This window comes from Ursus americanus, chromosome 16 (genome assembly GCF_024610735.1).
Source record: "Ursus americanus isolate L20-20 chromosome 16, mUrsAme1.1.p, whole genome shotgun sequence".
Classification (NCBI taxonomy): domain Eukaryota; kingdom Metazoa; phylum Chordata; class Mammalia; order Carnivora; family Ursidae; genus Ursus; species Ursus americanus.
The window spans coordinates 54,010,657-54,033,421 of NC_142142.1; the positions used below are offsets into that span (position 1 = coordinate 54,010,657).

General features: G+C 37.6%; 1 protein-coding gene across 1 annotated transcript in view; it reads left to right on the forward strand.

Moving 5' to 3' along the window:
- Positions 1 to 21,499, forward strand: part of ZW10 (zw10 kinetochore protein) — a 31,281-nt gene extending 9,782 nt beyond the window's left edge. Inside the window, exons 8-16 of the mRNA XM_045797808.2 lie at positions 7,998 to 8,161; positions 8,737 to 8,919; positions 12,601 to 12,839; positions 14,876 to 14,947; positions 15,590 to 15,759; positions 16,606 to 16,736; positions 17,431 to 17,562; positions 18,364 to 18,566; positions 20,898 to 21,499. Of these exons, the coding sequence (XP_045653764.1) occupies positions 7,998 to 8,161; positions 8,737 to 8,919; positions 12,601 to 12,839; positions 14,876 to 14,947; positions 15,590 to 15,759; positions 16,606 to 16,736; positions 17,431 to 17,562; positions 18,364 to 18,566; positions 20,898 to 21,018 (1,415 nt within the window). The 3' untranslated portion in view covers positions 21,019 to 21,499. The remainder of the gene's footprint in view (positions 1 to 7,997; positions 8,162 to 8,736; positions 8,920 to 12,600; positions 12,840 to 14,875; positions 14,948 to 15,589; positions 15,760 to 16,605; positions 16,737 to 17,430; positions 17,563 to 18,363; positions 18,567 to 20,897) is intronic.
- The last annotated feature ends 1,266 nt before the right edge of the window (positions 21,500 to 22,765 follow it).

Consider the following 22,765-nt stretch of genomic DNA (forward strand, 5'->3'; position numbering starts at 1 on the left):
TGGCAGTCATTTAGTTTATTTATATAAAATAATTTCTGTGTAAAGGAAGGAATTGGTTCTAGTTTTAACAGTAGCAGAGAAGAAAAAAAGTCTTCAGACTTATATAAACTGCAGAAATCCAAGGTAGTTTTCTTGTTCCTTCACTTAGGGAAATAATACATAGGTATAAACAAAGTATCCAAGGATTGGAAAGAACCAGAGATCTCTGATGCTTGAGTCTCCTCTCTAACACTCCCATCCATGGGTCACATAATCAGCCTGAGCATTGTTAGTGAGGGGGAGGTAACTTCCTTTTGATGCATTCTGTCCTGCCTCTGGGCAACTCTGAGTTTTACAGAGTTTTTGTTTGTTTGCTTGTTTTTTAAAAATCATGTCTCCTTTATCTATAGTAAATACTACTAGCAAAACCTCCATTTTGCAAATTAAATCTTCAAGGTAGTTTAAAAAATTTGTTCGAAATACATTGCTCTGTAATGCCTGTTTTATTGATGCTATTTCTACTGTGTGTAGTATATAGAACATGTCTAATTCCTTTTACACATTATGGACTTTCAAATTCTTTACAATAGCTGTTACTTCCTCTGTATCTTACCACCAATATAAACGTCCTTAGATTTTTTTGAATGATGTAGTTTAAGTTCTTATTTTCATTGCTTTTCTGTGAATATATTCCATTTCTTCTATAGTCTTTTTTTTTTTTTTAAGATTTTATTTATTTGAGAGAGAGAGTGAGAATACGAGTGGGGGGGGGGCAGGGAGAGGGAAAAGCAGACTCCCTGCTGAGCACGGAGCCCCATATGGGGCTCTATCCCAGGACCCTGAGATCATGACCTGAGCCGAAGGCAGACGCTTAACCACCTGAGTCACCCAGGCACCCTATTTCTTCTATAGTTTTATTAAAGTATGGTATTCAAAACAGAACAAAGTATTATAGGTATAGTGTGAACTAATTCAGAGTAGTTTGGGAGCACTCATGCCCTCATTCTCAGTTCCATGCTTCTGTGAGTATAGCCAAAGCCTTTTTATTTATTACACAGTTAACTCACTGAGCTTAATCTAAATGAAAATCCTATGTCACACTTAATGCAATGCAAACTGCTGCTCTCCCATCTTATACTTGACTTTTTGGAATTAACACTAATCTTTGTTAAATTTTACTTGATAACATTTTGCAGTGTTTACTGTCCTCTCCCCTTCATGTCGCATGCATAATTGATACCCATGCTTTCATGTAGTTTAATCTGAGTCAGTGATGATATTGTTGTCTGGGATAGGGTTACAGTCAGAGGGTGCTCTGGGGAGTTCTGGTACAGACAGACCTCTTTACAGTTTTACTTTGCTCCATTAAATTAATCAGTACTATACTTGTTGATCTATTTATAAGTTATCTTATATCTAGGATATTCAGAGCAGAAGACAGCTCATCTCTTTATGCATTTTAGGCTCTAGTTTCTCTTTTACCATTTATTCTTTTCCTTCTGGTTTAGAGATCACTGTCTTTGACAAAGAAGAGGATAACAGAACGAGTTCAGGAATTTTGTGTTCTCTTTGATATCTGTCAGTGTGCATTCATTCCGTTCCTTCATCTTCTTGATCTAAATATAACCTGAAATCATATTTTGAGTCCTTAGTTCTTTTTGGAATCCTCTATTTTCTTTGGATTTTAGTTATTCTGAAACTTCCTAAGGGCTTTTGCCCTTCCTTTTATGTTTGCCTTTGGTTATATGCTCTTCTTTTCACCTTTTAAATCTGTATTTTTCCTCAAAATTTTCTTTATTAGAAAGCATTGTTATACCAACAACAAAGGAGCTTTTATTTTTTTATATTTTATTTATTTAGTTTCATTTTAATTCCAGTATAGTTAACCTACAATGTTATATTAGTTTCAGGTGTACACAAAGGAGCTTTTATTTAATCTATTTTTTTAAAAAGCTTTTATTTATTTATTTGACAGAGAGAGAGAGTGTGTGCTCATGAGCAGGGGGAGGGGCAGAAGGAGAGGGAGAAGCAGGCTCCTGGCTGAGCAAGAAGCCCAGTGCAGGGCTTGATCCCAGGACCCTGGGATCGTGACCTGAGCTGAAGGCAGACGCTTAATCAACTGAGCCACCCAGGCACCCCTAACAAAGGAATTTTTAAAAGAGGAAAAAGAAAATTCGTTTGGAAAGAATTTGGCAAAATATATAAAAAGCCTTGATAGTAAGTTCAGATCCTTTGAACCAAGATTTCAACTTATAGGAGTCTGCCCTACAGAAAACTATGTATAACGATGTTCATCATAATGTTACTTATAATACTGAAATACTGGAAAGTAATGAAATTTTGAAGAATAGGGAATTAAGTAAATTATATAGCTATGTAATAGATCACTTTGCGTAATTATGTTATACTTTATTGTATTGAATTTTTAAAAAGTAATGATTGGTTTTAAAACTAATTGCTTCCAAAAAGCCAACAACGAGCATTCTATTAAAGGATTAAAAACTATTTCTATTAAAATCAGTTATAAGTTGGGAATGCATGCTACCATTAATATTCTTTGGTATTGTTTTAGGGGTTGTGCTAATGCAAAGAAGAGAAAATAAAATAAGTAGGAATATTAAAATAAAGAGAAGAAATTATCTTTATATATAAATGATATAATTGCATACCTAGGAAACCAAAAGACTCTACTACAGCTTTTATAATTTATACTATTATAAATCATATTAAATTTATAATTTAATTTAAATTATATTTTATATTTATATTTAATGTAAATTTATCATATAAAAATTTAATTGTTTAGATACAGTATGAAGATATAAAAATCAGTAACATCTTTGTGCAGTAATAATATATTAAAATATAAAGATATTTATTATGCTAACAATCTATAAAATTCTTAAAGATAAGTTTAATAAGAAAGAAGAGGGGAGGACACATGTGAAGAAAACCACAAAACCTTGAAGCATGTAAAGTAAAACTTGAATAAAAGGAAGCTTTTGTGGATTAGAAGACAGTGTCATAAAATTGTCAGTTCATTCCAAATCAGTGTATAAATTTAATACATTTCCAATCAAATACCCATTGTATATGTTCAAACTCAATAAATTACTCTAAAGCTTACATCAAAAATAGATTTGGAGAATTGCCAATAAAGATTTAAGATATGGGACAATTTAAAAATTAAAGCTATGATCTTGGTACAAGAAAATCAGTGGAATGAGAAAGAGTGGAGCAGAAGTAGAGCCAGGATAAATGAGAACTTGATGTTTGATCAAAGTCACATTTCAGTTTAGTGGGACAGATAGTTCGTTTAGTAATGGTGCTAGCGAAATTGGCTGTCTGTGCGATAAAACAAAGCTAGATTCCTGTTTCATACTTCATACCGAAGTAAATTCGAGATGAATTACAGCCCTCTGTGTGGAACAATGACAACAACAAAAATGTTAGAAGAAAATTTAGGAGATGTGAATAGTCTGAGGAAGCTCAGAATGCATAAAGGGAAGGACTGACAAATTTGACTACGTATAAATGTTAAGTTCTGCGTGGCAAGCAATACTGTAAACAAAGTCAAAAGATAGGGAACTGGGAGAAAAGTCTTGTAAGATGTTTGACAAACAAGACGTTATTATAAGGACTTTTTTTCCAAAGGAAAAGAGAACATTAATAATAGAAAAATAGGAAAAAATTTGAACAGGCAATACATGGAGAGAAAGTGCAATTTGTTAATAACATAAAAATGTGTTGCTTAACCTCTCTAGTAGGGGAATGGAAATCACACCATCGCGGTGAACTTTCATCCTTAGGGCTAACATTAAAAGATCTGTGTGAGACACTTCTGGTAAGAAAGTGGAAAGGTAGTCTTCTTCATTGCTTTTTGTGAGTGCTTTGTAGAAAATAATATGGAGTTCTATAGTGTATGTAGAGTAAAATCTAAAATGTGCATCCCTTTGACCTAGGGATTCCACTTTTTAATCCTTTACTGAAGTGATACCAGTAGGTTATATGTGTGTGTGAGTAGTGTTGTATCCTTGCACACTGGACTGTGCACCATTTGAGGAATGGTTATAAAACTTATGCTTGAGCCATACTGTGGTACATTTTGCAGCTCTGGAAAAGAAATGAAGTAGAGCTGGATATATTGACTTAAGAGATGGCCATGATCTGTTTTTAAGTGATAAAAAAAAGTTCAATGTAAAATATATGGCATGAACCCGTTTTTATAAAAAAGAAAGCTGTCCCTTATATGAGTATTGTATTGGTTTGCTGGGGCCACCTTAACAAAATGCCATAGGCTGTGTGACTTAACAGAAATGTATTTTCTCACAGTTTTGGCGGCTGGGAGTCCCAGATCAAGGTATTAGCAGATTTGTTTTCTCCTGAGCCCTCTCATTGCCTTGTGGACAGCCTTCTCACTGGTCTGTCCTCTGTAAGAGTGTATTCCTGGTGTTTCTTCTTCTTCTTATAAGGACACTAGTCATATTGGATTAGGACCCCTCCCTAGTGACCTCGTTTAACCTTTATTACCTCCTTTTTTAAAAGATTTTATTTATTTATTTGAAAGAGTGAGAGAGAGAGCATGAGCAGGGGGAAGGGAAGAAGCAGACTCCCCGCTGAGCAGGGAGCCCAATGTGGGGCTCCATCTCAGGACCCTGGGATCATGACCTGAGCTGGAGCTGAAGGCAGATGCTTAACGACTGAGCCACCCAGGCGCCCCCCCCCCCCCCTTAATTACCTCTTTAAAGGCCAGGCACTATCTCCAAACCCAGTCACATTGGGGGTTAAGGCTTCAACGTATAAATTATGGGGGAGAGTATACAATTCAGTCCAGATCAAGTAGGTGTGTATTTGGCAATTCATGTATATATATATATATATATGTATAGCCTCTGTGTGTGTGTGTGTGTGTGTGTGTGTGTGTGTGTGTGTGTGTGTAGTATGAATGTAAAGGAAGAAGAATACAAACCAAACTCATTGCATTGGTCACTTGGGCATGGAGAGAGAAGCTTGTGGGTATGGAGAGGGAAATTTTTGGCTTTTTGTTTATTTCTTTACAAATCTTAGTGGTTTGGGACTTGTCATAACAAGCAAGTTTTGCTTTTGCCATGAATGATTTTCTAGGAAATATCAATTACAGATTTTTATCAAGGAGCAGAAACTCTGAACATACAAATGATTGTAAAAGAAATTTGAAAAGTTGTTAAAGACTTACCACTAAAAAGGTCACCATCAGGCACAGAAAGTTTATAGTTAAATTCTGTGTATACTTCAAATTATAGATAATCCCAGTGTTAATCAGACTCTTTGGGTCAGTAGAAACAAAGATGAACATGTCCTACTTAAGTTTTTAAAAACCAACATAGGGGCACCTGGGTGGCTCAGTCAGTTAAGTGTCTGCGTTTGGCTCAGGTCACGATCTCAGGGTCCTGGGATCCAGCCCCTTGTCAGGCTCCCTGGGAGCCTGCTTCTCCCTCTCCCTCTGCCCACCCTCTCCCGCTTATGCTCTCTCTCACACACTCTCTCTCAAATAAATAAAATCTTAAAAAAAAATAAAAATAAAAACCAGGATAAACTTAATACCAAAATGTAATAATGATAGCTTACAGACAGAGAAAATACTGTAGAACAATTTTACCTTTGGCTTATAAATGCTAACATTTACAAAATATAGTAATTTAAATCCAACGGTACCTTTAAAAAGGAGACATTGTTTATTCTAGGAGTACAGAGGTGTTTAGCATAAGAAAGCTATCAACCAGTTTATTATGTCAGTATATTAAAAGGGGTTACATCATTAGATATGGAAAACATTGACAAAATTCAGTACCCTTTCTTAATAGAAAACTAAAATAAGAATAGAGTACTTTTTAATAGTATGGTGAAAGGTTTATGGTATTAGCTGAAAATGTCTCTTAGTATTGTTTACTTTATTATCTTTTAAAAAACAGGTTTTTTTGTTTTGCTCTGTGTTAGTAAATGGCAGCTGCCATTTATTGTGAAATTTGTGACATATTTTCTTCTGGTCTCTCTTTTATTCCTTTACTGTCCCCATGATTCTCCTTGCTTTTGCATCTTCACTTAATTCTGCATCAGTAGTGTACCTTGTCCATAGTTATTTTTCTTAAACTTAGAAAAATAATTATATCGTAATTAAGGTATTTCAATTTAATTGCCGTTTACAGTTTATATAGGTACCATTGTAGCTTGTGCTGTATGCATAAATATTCAAGTAAATGCATTACAGTGTTATATTGATGCATAGAAAACAAATAATTCGAATGGAATGAATCTGTTTACACTCACAGGATTGGTGATGTATTCGTGGGACGTACTGGAAATGATAGGTGTGCCTGACATATGAGCAGTACAGACAGCATAATTGCTTACGCGGTACAGTGGTTCAAGTGACATTGAAGTCTTTTTGAAACAACAAAGTTGTTGTGCTTAACAGAAGACTACTTTACCCTACTTCCCTTTTTTTCTTTTACTTAAAAATTTTTATTCAGTGGGTGCCTGGGTGGCTCAGTTGGTTAAGTGTCTGCTTTCGGCTCGGGTCATGATCCCAGGGTCCTGGGATCGAGTCTTGCATTGGGTTCCCTGCTCAAGGGGAGCCCGTTTCTCCCTTTCCTCCTCCCTCTGTGTGCTCTCTCGGGTAAATAAATAAAATCTTAAAAAAAATTTTTTTATTCAAAAAATATGCAGTGGTCCCATGTACCCTTCCGCTGTTTTCCTCAGTGTTAACATCTCGTGTACCCATAGTGCAATATCAAACCCAGCAAACTGACGATAGTCCAATTCACAGAGCTTACTCAGATTTCACTGGTTTTACCTGCAGTCGTGTGTGTGTGTGTGTGTGTGTGTGTGTGTGTGTGTGTGTGTGTAGTTCTGTGTAGTTTTATAGTAGATCCATGTAGCACCACCTTAAGATATGGAACTATTCTAGTACCACAAGCTGCTCTGTGCTACCTCTTTATAATCACACAGCCTTGCTTCCATTTTTTAAAAGATTTTGTTTATTTGTTTGTTTGTTTAGAGAGAGAGCGTGGCAGAGGGGGCAGAGGGAGAGGGAGAGAGATGCAGAGCTCCATCTCACAACCCTGAGATCGTGACCTGAGTGGAAATCAAAAGTTGATGCTTAACCGACTGAGCCACTCAGGTGCCCCCCCGCCCCCCGTTTCCATTTTTAAATTGAAATTGATTAAAAATTTTAAAAATTCAGTTCCTCAGTTACACTAACCACATTTCAAGTGCTCAGCAGCAAAATGTGGCTGGCGGCTATGCAGGTCTAGACTTTAGACATTGTAAGGTTCTCAAGGCTCTGAGATAATATGCTTCACTTTGTTTTAAGGTTCTTAAAGGTCCTCCTTGGTCAATCAGGACTAGGTTAAAAATAGCTTATCTCTTTTATGGTTCCGTTTCCCTTTACATTGGTCACTGATTCTTAACTATTATTTATTAATTAATATTGTATTTTAAACAACTCCATTAAAATGTGTTGGGGTAAAAAACCACCATACGATATCCTATAGAGAGGCATTGAAGTATTCTGTTTGCTAGATTAGGTATTATGCTCTCATGTAAGGTGTTTATTGATATTTTACTTAGGATAAACACGCAGATCCTAGGCAGAGATGACAGAGAATGTTTATTCATTATTAAAAAACTGGGATTTTGTTCTAAATGAGTTTCAACTTGGTATTCAGAATTTCTGAATGCTTGTCACATAATTGGATCAGTAGATTAGCAGGTGATTACTGTATAATGTAGATGGCTTAAGACTTTATTGTTGTAAAGTACAGGCAGTAATACAGTGCAGACTCTTCAGTTGAGCAATGAAAATAAAGTAATAATTGTATGTCATACTTTGTCCCACGCAGGCACTTGAGATAGCTGTGGAATTATCCGTGCTGTTTTCTTCCCCATCCTAAAATTAAAGAATTTTAGAAAACTAGGGAACTTGAACATAATCTGAACTGTGAATGGCTTCTTGTTTAAAACTTTTTCTTTTGATTCAGATTTACCTCTTGATACTGACCTAGAAAATGAAAAAACATCTAAGATCGTATTGGCTGAGATGCTTGGTGACATGATCTGGGAGGACTTGTCTGAGTGCCTCATTAAAAACTGTTTGGTTTATTCTATCCCAACTAATAGCAGCAAATTACAGCAGTATGAAGAGGTGAGTGCAGAGATACCACAGAAGGCTGTGAGAAACTGTAGGTGCCTCTTGGTGTCTTTTGTTTTTCCTTGGAGACCTTTTGCTCTTTAGTGACATCTTTAAGGAAATTATTAATAGGGAGTGGAAGCAAATTCCCTATTACTTCATTTCTCTCCTTGCTTTCTACCTTTTGATTGGAAAGTATGTTTTCTTTTTAAGTATATTTTCGTTAGTGAGACAACTTTGAAAAACAATTGTTCTTTTATACTCGTATCAACTATAGTAGCTACTATGTGACATTTTACTTTTTTACTTCTTTTTAGCATTTCCTTGAACATTGAAATAAGTGTAATTATTTTAGAGATCTTCGCACTTTTGCTGAGAATCAGAAGTTTATATTGAAGGTACTATTCCTAATGAACTTAGGGCTGGAAGAATGTCTAATACATGTATACCTGCTAACTGCTGGTCTGTTGTAAGACTGAAATGACACAGTTGGTCCTTGTTATTTTTTGTACCTTGGATATGAAAGTTCAATACTGGAAGGGACTATGTGTATATAATTCTTTTTTTTTCCCTTTGTCTTTCTTTCTCAGATCATACAGTCCACTGAAGAATTTGAAAATGCCCTCAAGGAGATGAGGTTTTTAAAAGGAGATACTACCGATTTGCTGAAATATGCCCGTAACATCAATTCTCATTTTGCTAACAAGAAATGTCAGGATGTGATTGTGGCAGCTAGAAACCTAATGACCTCTGAAATTCATAACACTGTGAAGGTATTGGGGGTTATCATGTATTATGTTGTATTTAGGAAGCGATGTGCATTTTTGAGACAAATATGGTAGAGTGGAAGAGAGCATAACAGTTGCTGAGCTCACTGAGAGAAGTTGCTCATCTTCCAATGGTTAGTTCTCTCATCTTTCAGGTGGTCCTGATTTCTGCGTCTTTCCTAGGATACTGGGAGGCCCGGATGAGATAGGGCACATGAAAGTGTTGTGTACCTTGAAAAGCCCATGTAAATATCCTGTTGTTGGAATTAGACCGTATATCAACCTATGTAGATTTTTCTCAACTTCATTACTTGAGTTTTTTAGTACTCAATTTTGTGACAGATGTATGTTGGGCTTTGTTATGTCCAGAGATTATAGTCTGTTGTGAAAATGTTGACTTCATGTCTTAGGCTAACAGAGGCGCTAATTTTGAAGCCAAAGTCATAAACAAAAAAGATGTAATCTTTGTAGGGTATCTACAATTATCTGCGAAGTCAGTGGGCTCTTTAATTTGCGTGAAGAGTAATTTACTCCTTTGACCTTAGATAAGCTTGTATATTTTCTTTTCTGTTTTTTTTTCACATTTTACATATATAATATAATATTTGGTAAATGTAAGGTATACTTAGATTAAAGTAAAACATAGACTAAGTTAGTCCCTTACTAAGGTAATTCCTCAGCCATTTTTCTCCTGTCACAGTGATAGGGACTAGACTCTTCTTCCCTCTGTCCCGTCTTTTGCTCTCTTCCCTCTTCCTTGGGGGTACCTTGTAACTGTGTCCACTCAGCAAAATAGTTCATTAGCCCTTTGAGGTGCACAGATTTTAACACATTTTGAGGTATTTTGGATTGTTACGGAGCTGTAATCCACTCAGTACCAGCAGCTGTGCTGTGGAGTTTTATTTATTTTTACATAAATATTACTCGATTATGTAATTCTCCTGTACAAAATCTAGTGGCTTCCCGTCTCATTTAGAAAAAGACCCAGTAGCCTGACAGTAGCCCATAAGGCCTTGTAGGATTTGTCCCGCCATTGCCTCTCTGACCCCATCTCCTGTCGCATTCTTCTTCGGTTACTTTGCTGCAGACACGCTGGACTCATGCCGTTCCCTGGATTTGCTAGGCCCACTTGGTTGCAGAACCTTTGAGTCTCTTGTTCCCTTTGCTTGGAATGTTTTTACCACAGCTGACTTGTTTCCTTTCCTGGCAACTCTTTTAAAATTGGGACCTCCTCCTATTCCTGCACCCTTTTCTCCCTGCTTTATTTTTCTTCGTATCTCTTATTAGCAACAAACATACCATATAAATTATTTATTGTTCCTTTCTCTCTAGAAAATAAGCTCCATGTGGGCTTTTTTTTTTTCTCTTCGCCACCCTTTTGTCTACTGTTGTATCTGTAGCACCAAGAAAATATTGGTACACAGTACTGTGTATTTAGTGCTCAGTAAATATTTGGTAAAGAGTTAATATATGTCCCACTTTCCTGTCCCGTAACTCCTTGATGTAAATAGGATTGTTACTGGATTGCTCTGTGACCCTGGGCTAAATCTTTTAACCTTGTTGGACCTCATTTTCTTCTTCTGTAATGTGACAGAATTTTTTTTTTTTTTTAAAGATTTTATTTATTTATTCGACAGGATAGAGACAGCCAGCGAGAGAGGGAACACAAGCAGGGGGAGTGGGAGAGGAAGAAGCAGGCTCATAGCGGAGGAGCCCGATGTGGGGCTCGATCCCGTAATGCCGGGATCACGCCCTGAGCCGAAGGCAGACGTCCAACCGCTGTGCCACCCAGGCGCCCCTGTAATGTGACAGAATTGAACTAGATAATCTCTGAGCTCCCTACTCAGCTCGTTCTGACATTCTATAAGACTACATTTTCCTCAGGACTCAAACCCTAATAGTAGCTTTCTCTAGGTCAGGGTTTCTCCGTAGTGGCACTGTTGACATTTGGGACCAGGTAATTCTTTGCTGTTGGGGGCTCTTTTGTAGGATGCTTATCATATCTCCTAACCTTTACCCACTAGATGCCAGTAGCACCTCTCCCAGTTGTGACAACCAAAAATGTCTGCAGACATTGCCACATGTCCTCCAGAGGGCAAAATTATCCCTAGTTGAGAATCTACAGAGTCCCACTGGTCTAGATTTGATCCTGGTTCTTTCTCTTTGCATTTAGGCCCTGAGATTAGATCTTCTAAACTGCTCAACTTTGAAAAGATCCTCTTCCTTTTTCTAAAAGCCATTTTCAACTTAATTGCCTTTAATGGTTTTCATCTAAATTCTCTCTAAACAATTCTCTATATGTACCCACTATTTTCCATAAAGATCTAAAGCTACTTTTTGTTGGTGGTGGTTTTCTTTTGGCATTTTAACCTCACAGACGCCAGACTAGATCTTATATTCTTCCATCATGGGTTCCCCCACCTTCCTCAAGAAGTCACTTGATTGGGTCATGTATATTTTGGGCCCACTGTTTTTCAGACAAACATTAGCATTTTTTAATCATCTCTATAATTATATTTTTTGTTCTACTCTCTATCTTTGCCATAAATTTGACTGCTGGCTCCCAGACATTTGTATTCTCATTTAAACTTCTTAATAGCCCTTTGAAATAGATATTATTATACCATTTTGTCGATCAGGAAAGCAGATTTGATGACGTACACATTTTTATTAGACTTGGAGCTTTTTCCGTTAGAGACTTTGTAGAGAAGTCCGGCATGTGCAGAGCAGGACTGCTGCTCTTGCCCTGGAGCCCGCTGCTCCCACCTGCTTCATCTCTGGAAAACAAGGTTTGAAGACCATGATTGTAGTACAATTTCTTCATTTTACAATGAGAAAATTGAGGTCCAGAGAGGTTAAATGACTTTGTTAAAAGTCAGCATAAAAAATATCACTGATGTTTCCAGACTAACAGCCTAGTGTTCTTTCAGTTGGTTTTGATACCCAAGAATTTGCTTTGCTTTGCCTTTTTTTTTTTTTTTTTTAAAGATTTTATTTATTTGACAGAGAGAGAGAGAGCACACATAAGCAGGGGGAGCAGCAGGCAAAGGGAGAAGCAGGCTCCTGACTGAGCAAAGAGCCCAATGTGGGGCTCAATCCCAGGACTCTGGGATCATGACCTGAGCTGAAGGCAGATGCTTAACCGACTGAGCCACCCAGGAGCCCTGGAATTTTCATTCTGTATAAGTGTTAGGGAAGCTTTTTGGTTTTGGTTTGAAGTTTTGTTTTGTTGAGTGGAGGATTTGCTAGCTGAATGGGTTATTTCTTAGGCCAAGCCAACACATGTTGCTTGTGGGAAATAATTTGATTAATGACAACAGAACACAAAATTATACTGGTCTGGAATAATTTAGTGGTCTAGTCTGAGAAAGATGATTTTGAAGGTCCTTTCATTTACCTGAAATCTTGGGCCAGTTTCACAGCTTTGCTCTTTCCATCAATATGAAGAGTACACAGAAGAAATGGAAGAATGGCACAGTAAAGGGGGTTCTTTATTTCTTATGACATGCTCTCACCCCAGATTGAGCAGTCATTAAAATAATTTCCATATTTACTCAGATCTTTTGATCACTCTCAGAGCCACAACTTGATCATCATGGAGTCCACCAGTATCTTACTGCTGTCTGTGTGCTTGCATTTGAATTATTCTGAGGACAATACATATTCTGTTTTATGTTTGAATCTTAGATTACTCCTGATTCTAAGATAAGTGTGCCGGACTTAGCCCATCCTGAGAAGGATGAAAAGCTAGAAGTACAGAAAATGTGCACAACTCAGTACAACGAGGTGGTGAATTTAGAGCCTGAAAATACATTGGACCAACATTCCTTTTCTTTGCCCACGTGCCGCATCAGTGAATCTGTGAAGCAGTTAATGGAACTTGCCTATCAGACTTTGCTAGAGGCAACAACCAGCAGTGATCAGTGGTAAGAGTTCTGAAAATGGCAGTGATGTGGTTACATGTGTATCTAAGCATTTATTGAGAAAATTAGCTGGAAGTCTTTGGGTTTTCTTATCCCATTAGTTAGTACTTTTTTTTCCCTAGAAAAACAGTGCAGCACACAGATATATATCAGTAATTCACTTTTATTTTCAATAACATGTACTTCTTGCAGGGTGTATTAGAAATGGAAGCATGTGTATGGGTGAATGAATGGAGTTTCTTTGACATTAAAGTCGTTAATCACTTTTTTACAAGAAGCTCTTTTAATTTTTGTTTAATTTCTATTTTTTATATAATTTTTATATAATTTATATATATTTTCTCATATGTTATATGAGAAAGCACATGTAAAGAACTTAGAATACTACCTGGAAAATGCTCAGTACTCAGATGTTTATTTTATTATTACTGGTGGCCATGGTAATAGTGGTCGTTATACCATCTGCTCCAGCCTGCCCTGGCCTTTTAGCTTAACATTCATTTTACCTTTTGAAATCCAGTCCCTAATATAATTAATTTCATTTTTGTTTTTAATGCAATAATAGTTGGTTGGAAGGCCAAAGGTAGAAGGAAAAGCATGGAATTTCTGAAGATCTGATTTTATCCTTTCAAGATGATTTCTCTAAATCTACACTGTATTCAGGGTACCTCCAACTCTAGTCCACATCCAATTCTGAATCACTCTTTGCTTCATGATCTCCTCTCCTACTCCTGGACAAAATTAAGGGGAAGATTGCAGGCTGGAGCCCAAGCTGTAGAACGGACTGACATAAACAGTTTGAATCTGTGGATGGAGGTTCTTTACTTCTCATCCCCAGAGGACAGAACAGTCCCAGTTAGGGCCTGACTCAACCACATTGCCTCACAGGTGGGCTTCCAGAGTTTTTGTTCTTATCTCCACATGCAAACAAACTCCTTTATTTTATTCTGCTCTAGAAAGAACATGTTTACCAGGATATTTCCATGACTGCAGTGAATTGTTGTGTTCACAAGTCCATCAGTTTTAAATATAAGTAAGAAGAAAAATACATGTAAAAAGTATATACTCCTTTGGAAAATAAATTTAGAAGTAGCTGTTATTTCACCTGAAATATACTCGACCAGAAGTTAGAGATGCAAGGCAGTATTTCCTTAATTTTTTGATAACACAGAACACTAAACAGTAGTTTTGTATGCTGCATATCTATACGCGTTCTTTCCTCTGAAAGCAATAGTTTTAAACAGGGCAAACAGAAACACAACTACGTTATGACTCACTTCCCCATTACCAAACCTTGAATAGAAACACGTGCAGCAAGAATAAAATGAAATAATTTCATCAGGTATCCTAGTAATCAAGTAGTAACAGTGTTTTGGGATATAGTAACCATGACTTGTTTTTCTAAATATTTGTGGAATTCCTGTAACTTATTCAAGGTACATAGTTTAAGATATTCTTATGTGGAAGTAAGCTGTACAAACCTTATATTTGCTCTGAGTGTATTTTAATAATAATCTTCAGGTGTTCTAAGGCCAGATTTAAAGGGCAAAAAATTTTGAGGTTAGATTCTATCCTAGAAATGTTGATTCATCTCCTTGCATCAGGGTAAGGAGGAGAAAAGGTGAAAGCTGAAAGTCAGACTGATTCTAAAAGAACCAAATGAATGCCTTTATTGATACCTTGCCCTTTGCAGAGTGCGCCAGTGAGTAGGTGACATTTGCTTGAGGCTTAGCTCCATTTGTTACTGAAGGGATACTCTGGGTACTGGCAGAACACAAATTGATCATGGGAAAGAGGCTTTGGGTTAATGCTGCTATTCTTAAAATATTAATAGATCCAGGTTTTTAGAACTGCAATCTAGTTTGTAAATACTGGTTGAGAATATATTTCCATCTAGATGTAGGGTGTTTTCAACAGTGACCAAGGCAGGTGTTCTCTCGAACTGTAGTTTTAGTTGACGACTAATGTGCACTTAGTTTGACCTTTTTTCTCATTGCCAGTATCCTTATGCATTTCTGTTGAAACTTTTTCTTCTTCAGTGCTGTTCAACTTTTCTACTCAGTGAGGAATATCTTCCATTTGTTCCATGATGTCGTGCCAACATATCACAAGTAAGTGCCACTGTGTCTGATTTCTCTATGATACTCTATATCTAAAGTGTAAGTTGGGTTAAAACCAGTAATTTTATATTCCCACCAAAAATATTTTGGTTACTAAAATTCACAATGAAATGCAATAAACCATTTAAAAAAAACATGCTGAAAGAATATTGGTTATTTATTCAAGTCTAAACATCTATATAATTTAAAATTTCCCAGGTGACTCTGATCTGTAGCCAACTTGGAAACTAGTGAATTGGAAGAGTCCAGTGCTTCATTGTCTAAGTGAGAAAGGAATTTAAAGAAGAAGGACAAGAAAGTCCCTACTCACACAGACTGGTCAGGGTTAGGTTTGAAGGGGATGAGTGGGTACAGCTCTGCTAGGTTTATGTGCAGAGAGTTGACGCAGGTCAACATCTGGGTTCCCTTGCTCTTTCTTTTCTGTTAAGCCCTGGGATAGGATTACAGGATCAGGCAGAATAGTCTCACTCTGATTGACTGGGGTGGGAGTGATGAGACCGGATCGTGTTATGTATTTGTACAGGAGACTGTTCTTAAAGCCTAGAAGTACATCAAAAAAGAAGTAACTGTTCATCCACTTCAGCTTCACTCGCTTGTGATTTCTTTCTCTTTCTGCCCCTCTTCCTGGCCTAGGGAGAATCTTCAAAAGCTGCCCCAGCTGGCTGCCATTCACCACAACAACTGTATGTATATTGCTCACCACCTGCTGACGCTTGGACACCAGTTCAGACTGCGTCTTGCCCCCATTCTTTGTGATGGCACCACAACTTTTGTGGATCTCGTACCTGGCTTCAGGAGACTTGGTAACGGATACCTTAAATTTAGGAAAGCGTGTGAATTACGCAGCTTCTCAGCCTAGCATCTTTGTAACTTGTGAATGAGGCAGCTAGAAATTAAGGTGGTGGTCTTGAGCTATATTGGAAAGTGGGAGAGCATTTAGTTTGCAACTGTTCCCAGTTATTTGATTTTATAAAGTGAATGCAGTCTTTGTGGAAGTATTACTTTTTCATGACATGATTTCATGGTACATTAGAGATCCAAGCTGCATGGCTGGTGTGCAGTGAAGTCACCAAATCAGAGTCATGTCGGTAGAATGACACATAATGAGATTTGTATTGTGATGATTCTGTTAGCATTGTCGGTAAGAGCTTACTAATGTCACTGCTTGTTCTTTTGCAAAACCTCAAGATAGCTTTCTGCTCTCCTACCTAGCTCTACTTGGAATTATTAAAAATCAAAAGAAATGAAATGTAGGATAAATCAATATGTTTACTACAGTGATATCCTAAGAAAAGCAGAGCACCTATATGATTCACTTAGCTTTTTACTTCCTGACTTTTCCCTTAGGTGCTATAGATACATCAGAAAAATAAGTACCTGCTGCTGCTGAATAAGTAATGTTTCTTATGTGACCCTGGACAGACTAGTGGGAAAGACTTATCCTGAGAGTGGGTTTGGAGGGACTGGCTAATGTATTAGAAATTATTTCTAGTAACCTTACAGCAGCTTTACGATGTCATCTGGCAAGCAGTTGTTTTCAAATAAGCAGAACAATGTATGATTCATGCTTGTCTCTCTTCCTCTACCCTGGAGTTGCAGTGTGCAGTTGAACAACTTTCAGAATTCTTTATTCTGTTTTCCCACCATAGGGACAGAGTGTTTTTTGGCCCAAATGAGGGCACAGAAAGGAGAACTTCTGGAAAGATTATCAAGTGCTAGAAACTTTTCCAGCGTGGACGATGAAGAGAATTACTCTGCAGCAAGTAAAGCAGTCCGGCAGGTGGGCAGCTGCTGTTAGCTCTGGAATTCATACTCTTCCTCTAGATAATTCCCCCTTGTATTTTAAGTAGCAAAGAATATGTAGCAGGTAGCTCAGTTGATTCTCTACAACCCCCATTGGAAAATATGGGTACCTTTTACACGTTTACAACCTTTCCCTTTCCTTATCTCACCAAGCCAACAGGAAGCTATCTTTCTTTCTATCCACCCAATAATGCGACTAGTTATTAATGTGTCTGTCATAGCAAGTTTTTGATTTATGAACTTGAGTTTGGGAAATCTGGAATATTAGCTTTTACCTCAGTGTCCCTCTTTCTCCGACATTATTTGTTGTCTTTTTTTTTTTTAATGAGCACATGGTTTTTATTTATTTATTTTTTTATTGAAGTGAAAACTAATATGCAGTATTTATTATATTGGTTTCAGGTGTACAACATAGTAAGTCCACAATTCTATAGTTCTCAGTGCTCGTGATTTATCTTCTTGCAGTGGTTTTCCCATCCTCGGGATAAGTCTGCTTTTCATCTAGCAGGGGGATCACGGGGTGACACACTCAAGAAGCTCATATGTTTGATGACTTTACCTCACCTTCCTGTAATGCCTCTTTCCCCAAACCCATGTGATAAATGTGAATGTGCAAAATCAGAGTTGGCAACAGTCTCCCTTTCACATCAGCAGCTGTATTCTCCTGACAGGTACTACACCAGCTGAAGAGACTTGGAATTGTGTGGCAGGATGTCCTGCCAGTGAATATATATTGCAAGGCTATGGGGACTTTACTCAATACAGCAATTTCTGAGATCATTGGCAGAATCACTGCTCTAGAGGTAAGAGCCATTAGATGCCTCACCAGACTTGAGATGGCAGTTCTTGTCTCAGATTGTCGCTTTACTAAGAAAATGATGTTGAAATCTCATTTCTAGTCAACACAGATGGTAGAAGAAATTGCTCATGTTTTATGTCTAACTCATTATACTGTTATTTTTTTCAGTTCCGTCTTAATTCTGTTTTGCTGGAGACTTGCTAATTTCTATCTTTTATACTTATATAAGAAACTAGGGATTATATTGCTTCTCCCTTTAGCATCCATGTGAATTATGAATGAGAAGGCTGAAAACTGGGTAGTCCTTAGATGTATTGTAGAGTATGAAGTCATATATTTATTTAATTTGCAAGTGAACTAAATAATTTGGTACAGTAAAATGCAGCCTGGTGCAGGAACCACTTTTCCAGCACTCTGTTGCAGTTGGGATTGTATATGTGAGCCTATATGCAGGTTGCCTGGACTCTGCCCGCTGATGTCTCTAAAGTATAGATTGGCTAAATCCTTGTTTATAAAAATATCCCCCGCTTTGCAGCAAGCAGTGCAGCATTCTACTGGAGAAATGGGCTCTTTCACGCAGGCAAACTAAATTATAGACAATCTGTTGAAATATATTTTGTGTCATTCTAGCTTGAGGAGTATTGTCAGAGAGCTGATGATACCTCATGTCTGTTAAGGTGTGCTAAGTTGGTTGGAAAACGTTGCTGTAGCTGACCCCTTGGACAGCATGCACCGAAGATCTGAATTTCCTGACTGCTAAGCTGGCCCATTTCTGTTCTTTTGTGTTCCCTCTCTGCAAAACCAGGACATTTCTACTGAAGATGGTGACAGATTGTATTCCTTATGCAAAACAGTGATGGACGAAGGACCCCAAGTATTTGCACCTCTGTCTGAAGAAAGCAAGAACAAGAAATACCAAGAAGAGGTTCCAGTCTATGTGCCAAAGTGGATGCCATTCAAGGAATTGATGATGATGTTACAAGCCAGCCTGCAGGAAATTGGGGATCGGTGGGTATAACCATTTTATAGAGGGTTATCTCTCCCTCTCTCTGTCTTTCCAAAGATAGCTAGAAACTGTTAGTGCCATTGATAGCAAGGCTTTTCTCAGTTTCTTAATTTTGCTCAGGAAAGAGTCCCATATTGAGTTGCAGTAGTTGGGGCCTTTGCATGTTCTGTCATAGTGTAGATCTCATTACCACTTTCTCCTATTTGATAACTTAAAGACTTCTTGTTTTCATATTAATTTGATCTCGAACATGTCGTTCTGGCAGTCTGTGCCAATGATCTTACATTTGTAAGAAGTACAACCTTCTGACAGCTGGATGGAAAGTGTTGCCAGTTTTAACCAACAGTGGATACATTTTAAGATTGGCTTTGATTTGTTAACAGAGAAGTGACTTTTATTTTATGGAATATTCAGCATCAAACCACTGTTTGATCGAACAGCAATTCTTCTGCAGGGAGTACAGTGGCTTTAGAGATTAAGCATCATACACATAGAGAGGATTCATCTTTTCTTAAATAAAGTGGTTGATGTTTTTCCCCGACACCAGAGGCCATCAGTTAACGTTGCCGTGTGCAGTGCATGTATGCTTTATTGGATCATACTTAGTGTGCAGAGGTCAGTGATGCTGCACAAAAGAGAATAGATACGGGTTAGTTACATATTCGTGGATGCTTTTATTATTGTCTTGGTAAGTTATCGATGAGTATGCATGCTTTGCATGGGGAACTCCCTGAGTAGGCCTTAGGGTCCATCTCCATCCTTATAGCTACTTGTCTGCCTGGTTTAGCTTGGCTTATTGGTTGATCACAGATACTCCAGTGTATTAGCCAGCCATCCCGGATGTGTCTGAGGTGTTCTCAGCATATATTGTCCATCCGAAAACAATGGAAATGTGATTGCTGTTTGAAAAAAATCACATCAAAATACTTCCAACTACATTAGTACAAAATTTGATTTATTTGTTATTTACAAGTCCTTAGTGTGTGATAAGATGTCTTTAGGTAAGACTCCAGAGGGCAGCAGATAAGAAATTTTCTTTCTGCTATTAAAGGACGCTGCTGCAGCCTAATAATCACTAATTCTTTGTTGTGAGAACAATTAACAGTACTGGTGTAGCTTAGTTTCTTGTTTTCTGCCTAGGAAGAATTTTTCTCCTAGAGATTTCAGTAAACCTAAGGATGGTAACTAATTGGGAATTTTTTTACTGAAGAAACTACCTCTAGTCATGTAGTTTAAATGTTTTAACATTATAAAATACACATATGAAGGAATCCAGTGTGTGTGTGTGTGTGTGTGTGTGTGTGTGTGTATATATCTATATATCTATATCTATGCATATATATATAAATATGACATATTTATAATTTAAAGAAAACAAGTAAAATATTTATGTACTTATTACCTAATTTAAGAAAAATATTACCAGTACTGTGAACATCTCCAGATGTTTGTCATCACAGGCAGCCACTATCTTGAATTTTGTGTTATTGATTTCCTTTCTTTATAGTTTTGCCACATTTGCACATATCCCTGAACAATATAGTTTAGACTTGCTTGTGTTTGAACTTTCTATAAATGGAGTCTTCTATAATTTGCTTCTTGTGTTCAATATTCTATTTTTGAAATTCACTCATGATAGTATGCAGAGCTGTACTTTGTTTTCAGTGCTGTATCATCTTTTGTTGTACAAATATTTCATTGTTTATCCTGTTGCTTCATAGTTCAGTGGTATTTGGTAGTATCCGACTCTAAAATTTTTGCTAGTTAGTATGAAACGGTAGTTCATTGTCATTGTAGTTTATATTTCCCTAAGTTCTAATGCTGTTGAGAATCTTTTTATTGATCATTTATTTTTCTTCTATTATGAAATGCCTGTTCATGGTTTTTGCCCTTTATTCTATGGGGTTGTTTGTGATTTCATTATTGATTCATAGGAGTTCACTGTGTATTTTTTATACCAGTCTTTTGTTGGTTAATGTTTGTTGCCTGTGGCTCATTTTTTAAAAATAGTTACCAATCCCAAGCTCCATATAACCATATGAGAATGTGGCCATAATTCTCAAGTTCAAACAGGACGTAGTGAGTATAGAATAAGGGGGAACAGTCTTATCTTCCTAACCTGGTCTATTCATCTGACTGCTGATAACCAAAATGCCTCAGAGAAGTAGAAGTTAAAGAGATTGAGTGGTAGAGCCAACAAGAGGGGGAAGGATGCCAGGATTTGTTTTACTTCCATTTAAGACAAATAAGCATTTGGGAACAAATAAGCAGTTTTAAAATCTTGCTTATACAGAGACATAAGAGGAAATAGAATTTTATTTTTTATTTTGCAGGTGGGCAGATGGAAAAGGGCCCTTGGCAGCTGCATTCTCTTCCAGTGAAGTAAAAGCTTTAATTCGTGCCTTGTTCCAGAACACAGAAAGAAGAGCAGCTGCCCTTGCTAAGATTAAATAGCTGTGTCTTCCTAAGAAAGCCATGTCTTGACTGTGTGGATTCCTCTCTTGGCATAATTACTGCTTTAAAGACTTCTTGGAATCATCCATTAGTTTCGGTGAACCAGGATATCATGGAAGCTTGATTTCACCTAAGAACGCCTTACCTTCTGGCTTGTATGAGGCTTTGTTGAAGAACTGGATGTTGAGATAAGCTGTCAAGTGAAGCACCTCAATTTGTTGACTTTCTAGCCATCCTCCCTTGATAAACTGTAGGGTAGCATTATTTCATGTCGCTTCTGGGCCTTCTGGGAACTGTATCCGTTGTAGATGTAGGCCCTGGCCTTGGATTAAGGAATCCAGGGGATTCCAAGAGTCAGGGTGAAGAATTTGTGAGCAAATGGAAGATATATTTTGGGGGATAAGGGAACCGAATTTGTCCTTGCCGGAATTAAGACTTCCTTTAATATTTCTTTCCAATAAATAATGCTTTTCAGAGTTAAGGGTGAGTGTCTTTAATAACAGGGGAGCTTTGACAAAAGACACCAATGAGTTTTCTTGTCTTCTCTGCCATTCTCCTTATTGACATTTATGATCCTGACAGAGGACTCACTCATCATCTTCTTTTTTCGTAACTACCTGATAATTTCTAGGAGTCCTAGGACTTCCTTTCAGTGTACATTTTTGGCACTTGGTGCAATTTCAACTAAATTCTGTTTTCTTGGTTGGAATTTTTTTTCATCTTCTTAAGTTCCACTGTTTCTGTACCTTATTAAACGGCAAGGGTTTTGAATTGATCTTGTTCCTTCAGCATGTGTATGTGCCCTGAGATGCTAACTCTGGGCTCTGTAGCCTAATCCTTTATTTGCTGGACACGGGTAGTTCTTCAGCTCAACTTAATCTGTTTTTAACTCTTTCCAACCATCAGGGGTATGCATTATGTCTAGGTTATCCTGGACCTCTGTAGGACTCTTCATACTGAAATACAGTTTCCTCTCATGAGAAGAGGGCAAAGGGTGTGATTTTTAGGTGCTGTCCAGGCAGACGTGGCCTAGGAAGAGTTTTCAGTACAGCGGGCATGCTTCCCTAGGCTTACCTCCTTGAGTCCTGGCACACAAGAACAATTATTTTTCCTCCTGTCTTCAAGCGTTCTGCCTTCCCCCTCAGTTCGGGTTCAGCCCCTACTCATTTCGGTTGCTTAGTGTTTCTTTTACCTACTACAGGGGTCGTAAAAAAACGAATAGGGGAAAAGGCCATTTTTGTTTTTAATAACAGAACTCAGCCGTGGTTAACGATAAGCCGTTTGTCTATACTGAGCATGTCGTACGTGAGAACTCACAGAAAAAAGAACTGCCTGAACCAACTTAAGTTTTTTGAGAACAAAGGAGTTGTCTCTCCTGAGAGAGGAAGGAGCCATTTTCATGGGTGAAGAAAACATCTGTTTTTGAAAATTCGCACAATTTCAGGTAGCATTCTTCTCTCAGCAATTGAGAGAATGGGGAACTAAGGAGAGACCTGAAATAAGTGCATCACAGGACTATTACACCGAATAGCACATTTCTTTTGTTCGTAGAAGCTATTCCTGTTGCTTGACAGGTACAGCAATTTGGGGGTGGGATCTCTTGTAACTGAAAAGCACACTTTGCATTCTTTCCCTCCCCTCAGTAGCACAGAACATTGCATTACAGTCCTTCTGAGGCTGTGTCGACTCTGTCTCTCAGGACTGTTTCCCCTAATGAACAGTTTGAACACCGTGGCGCATGGAGCAG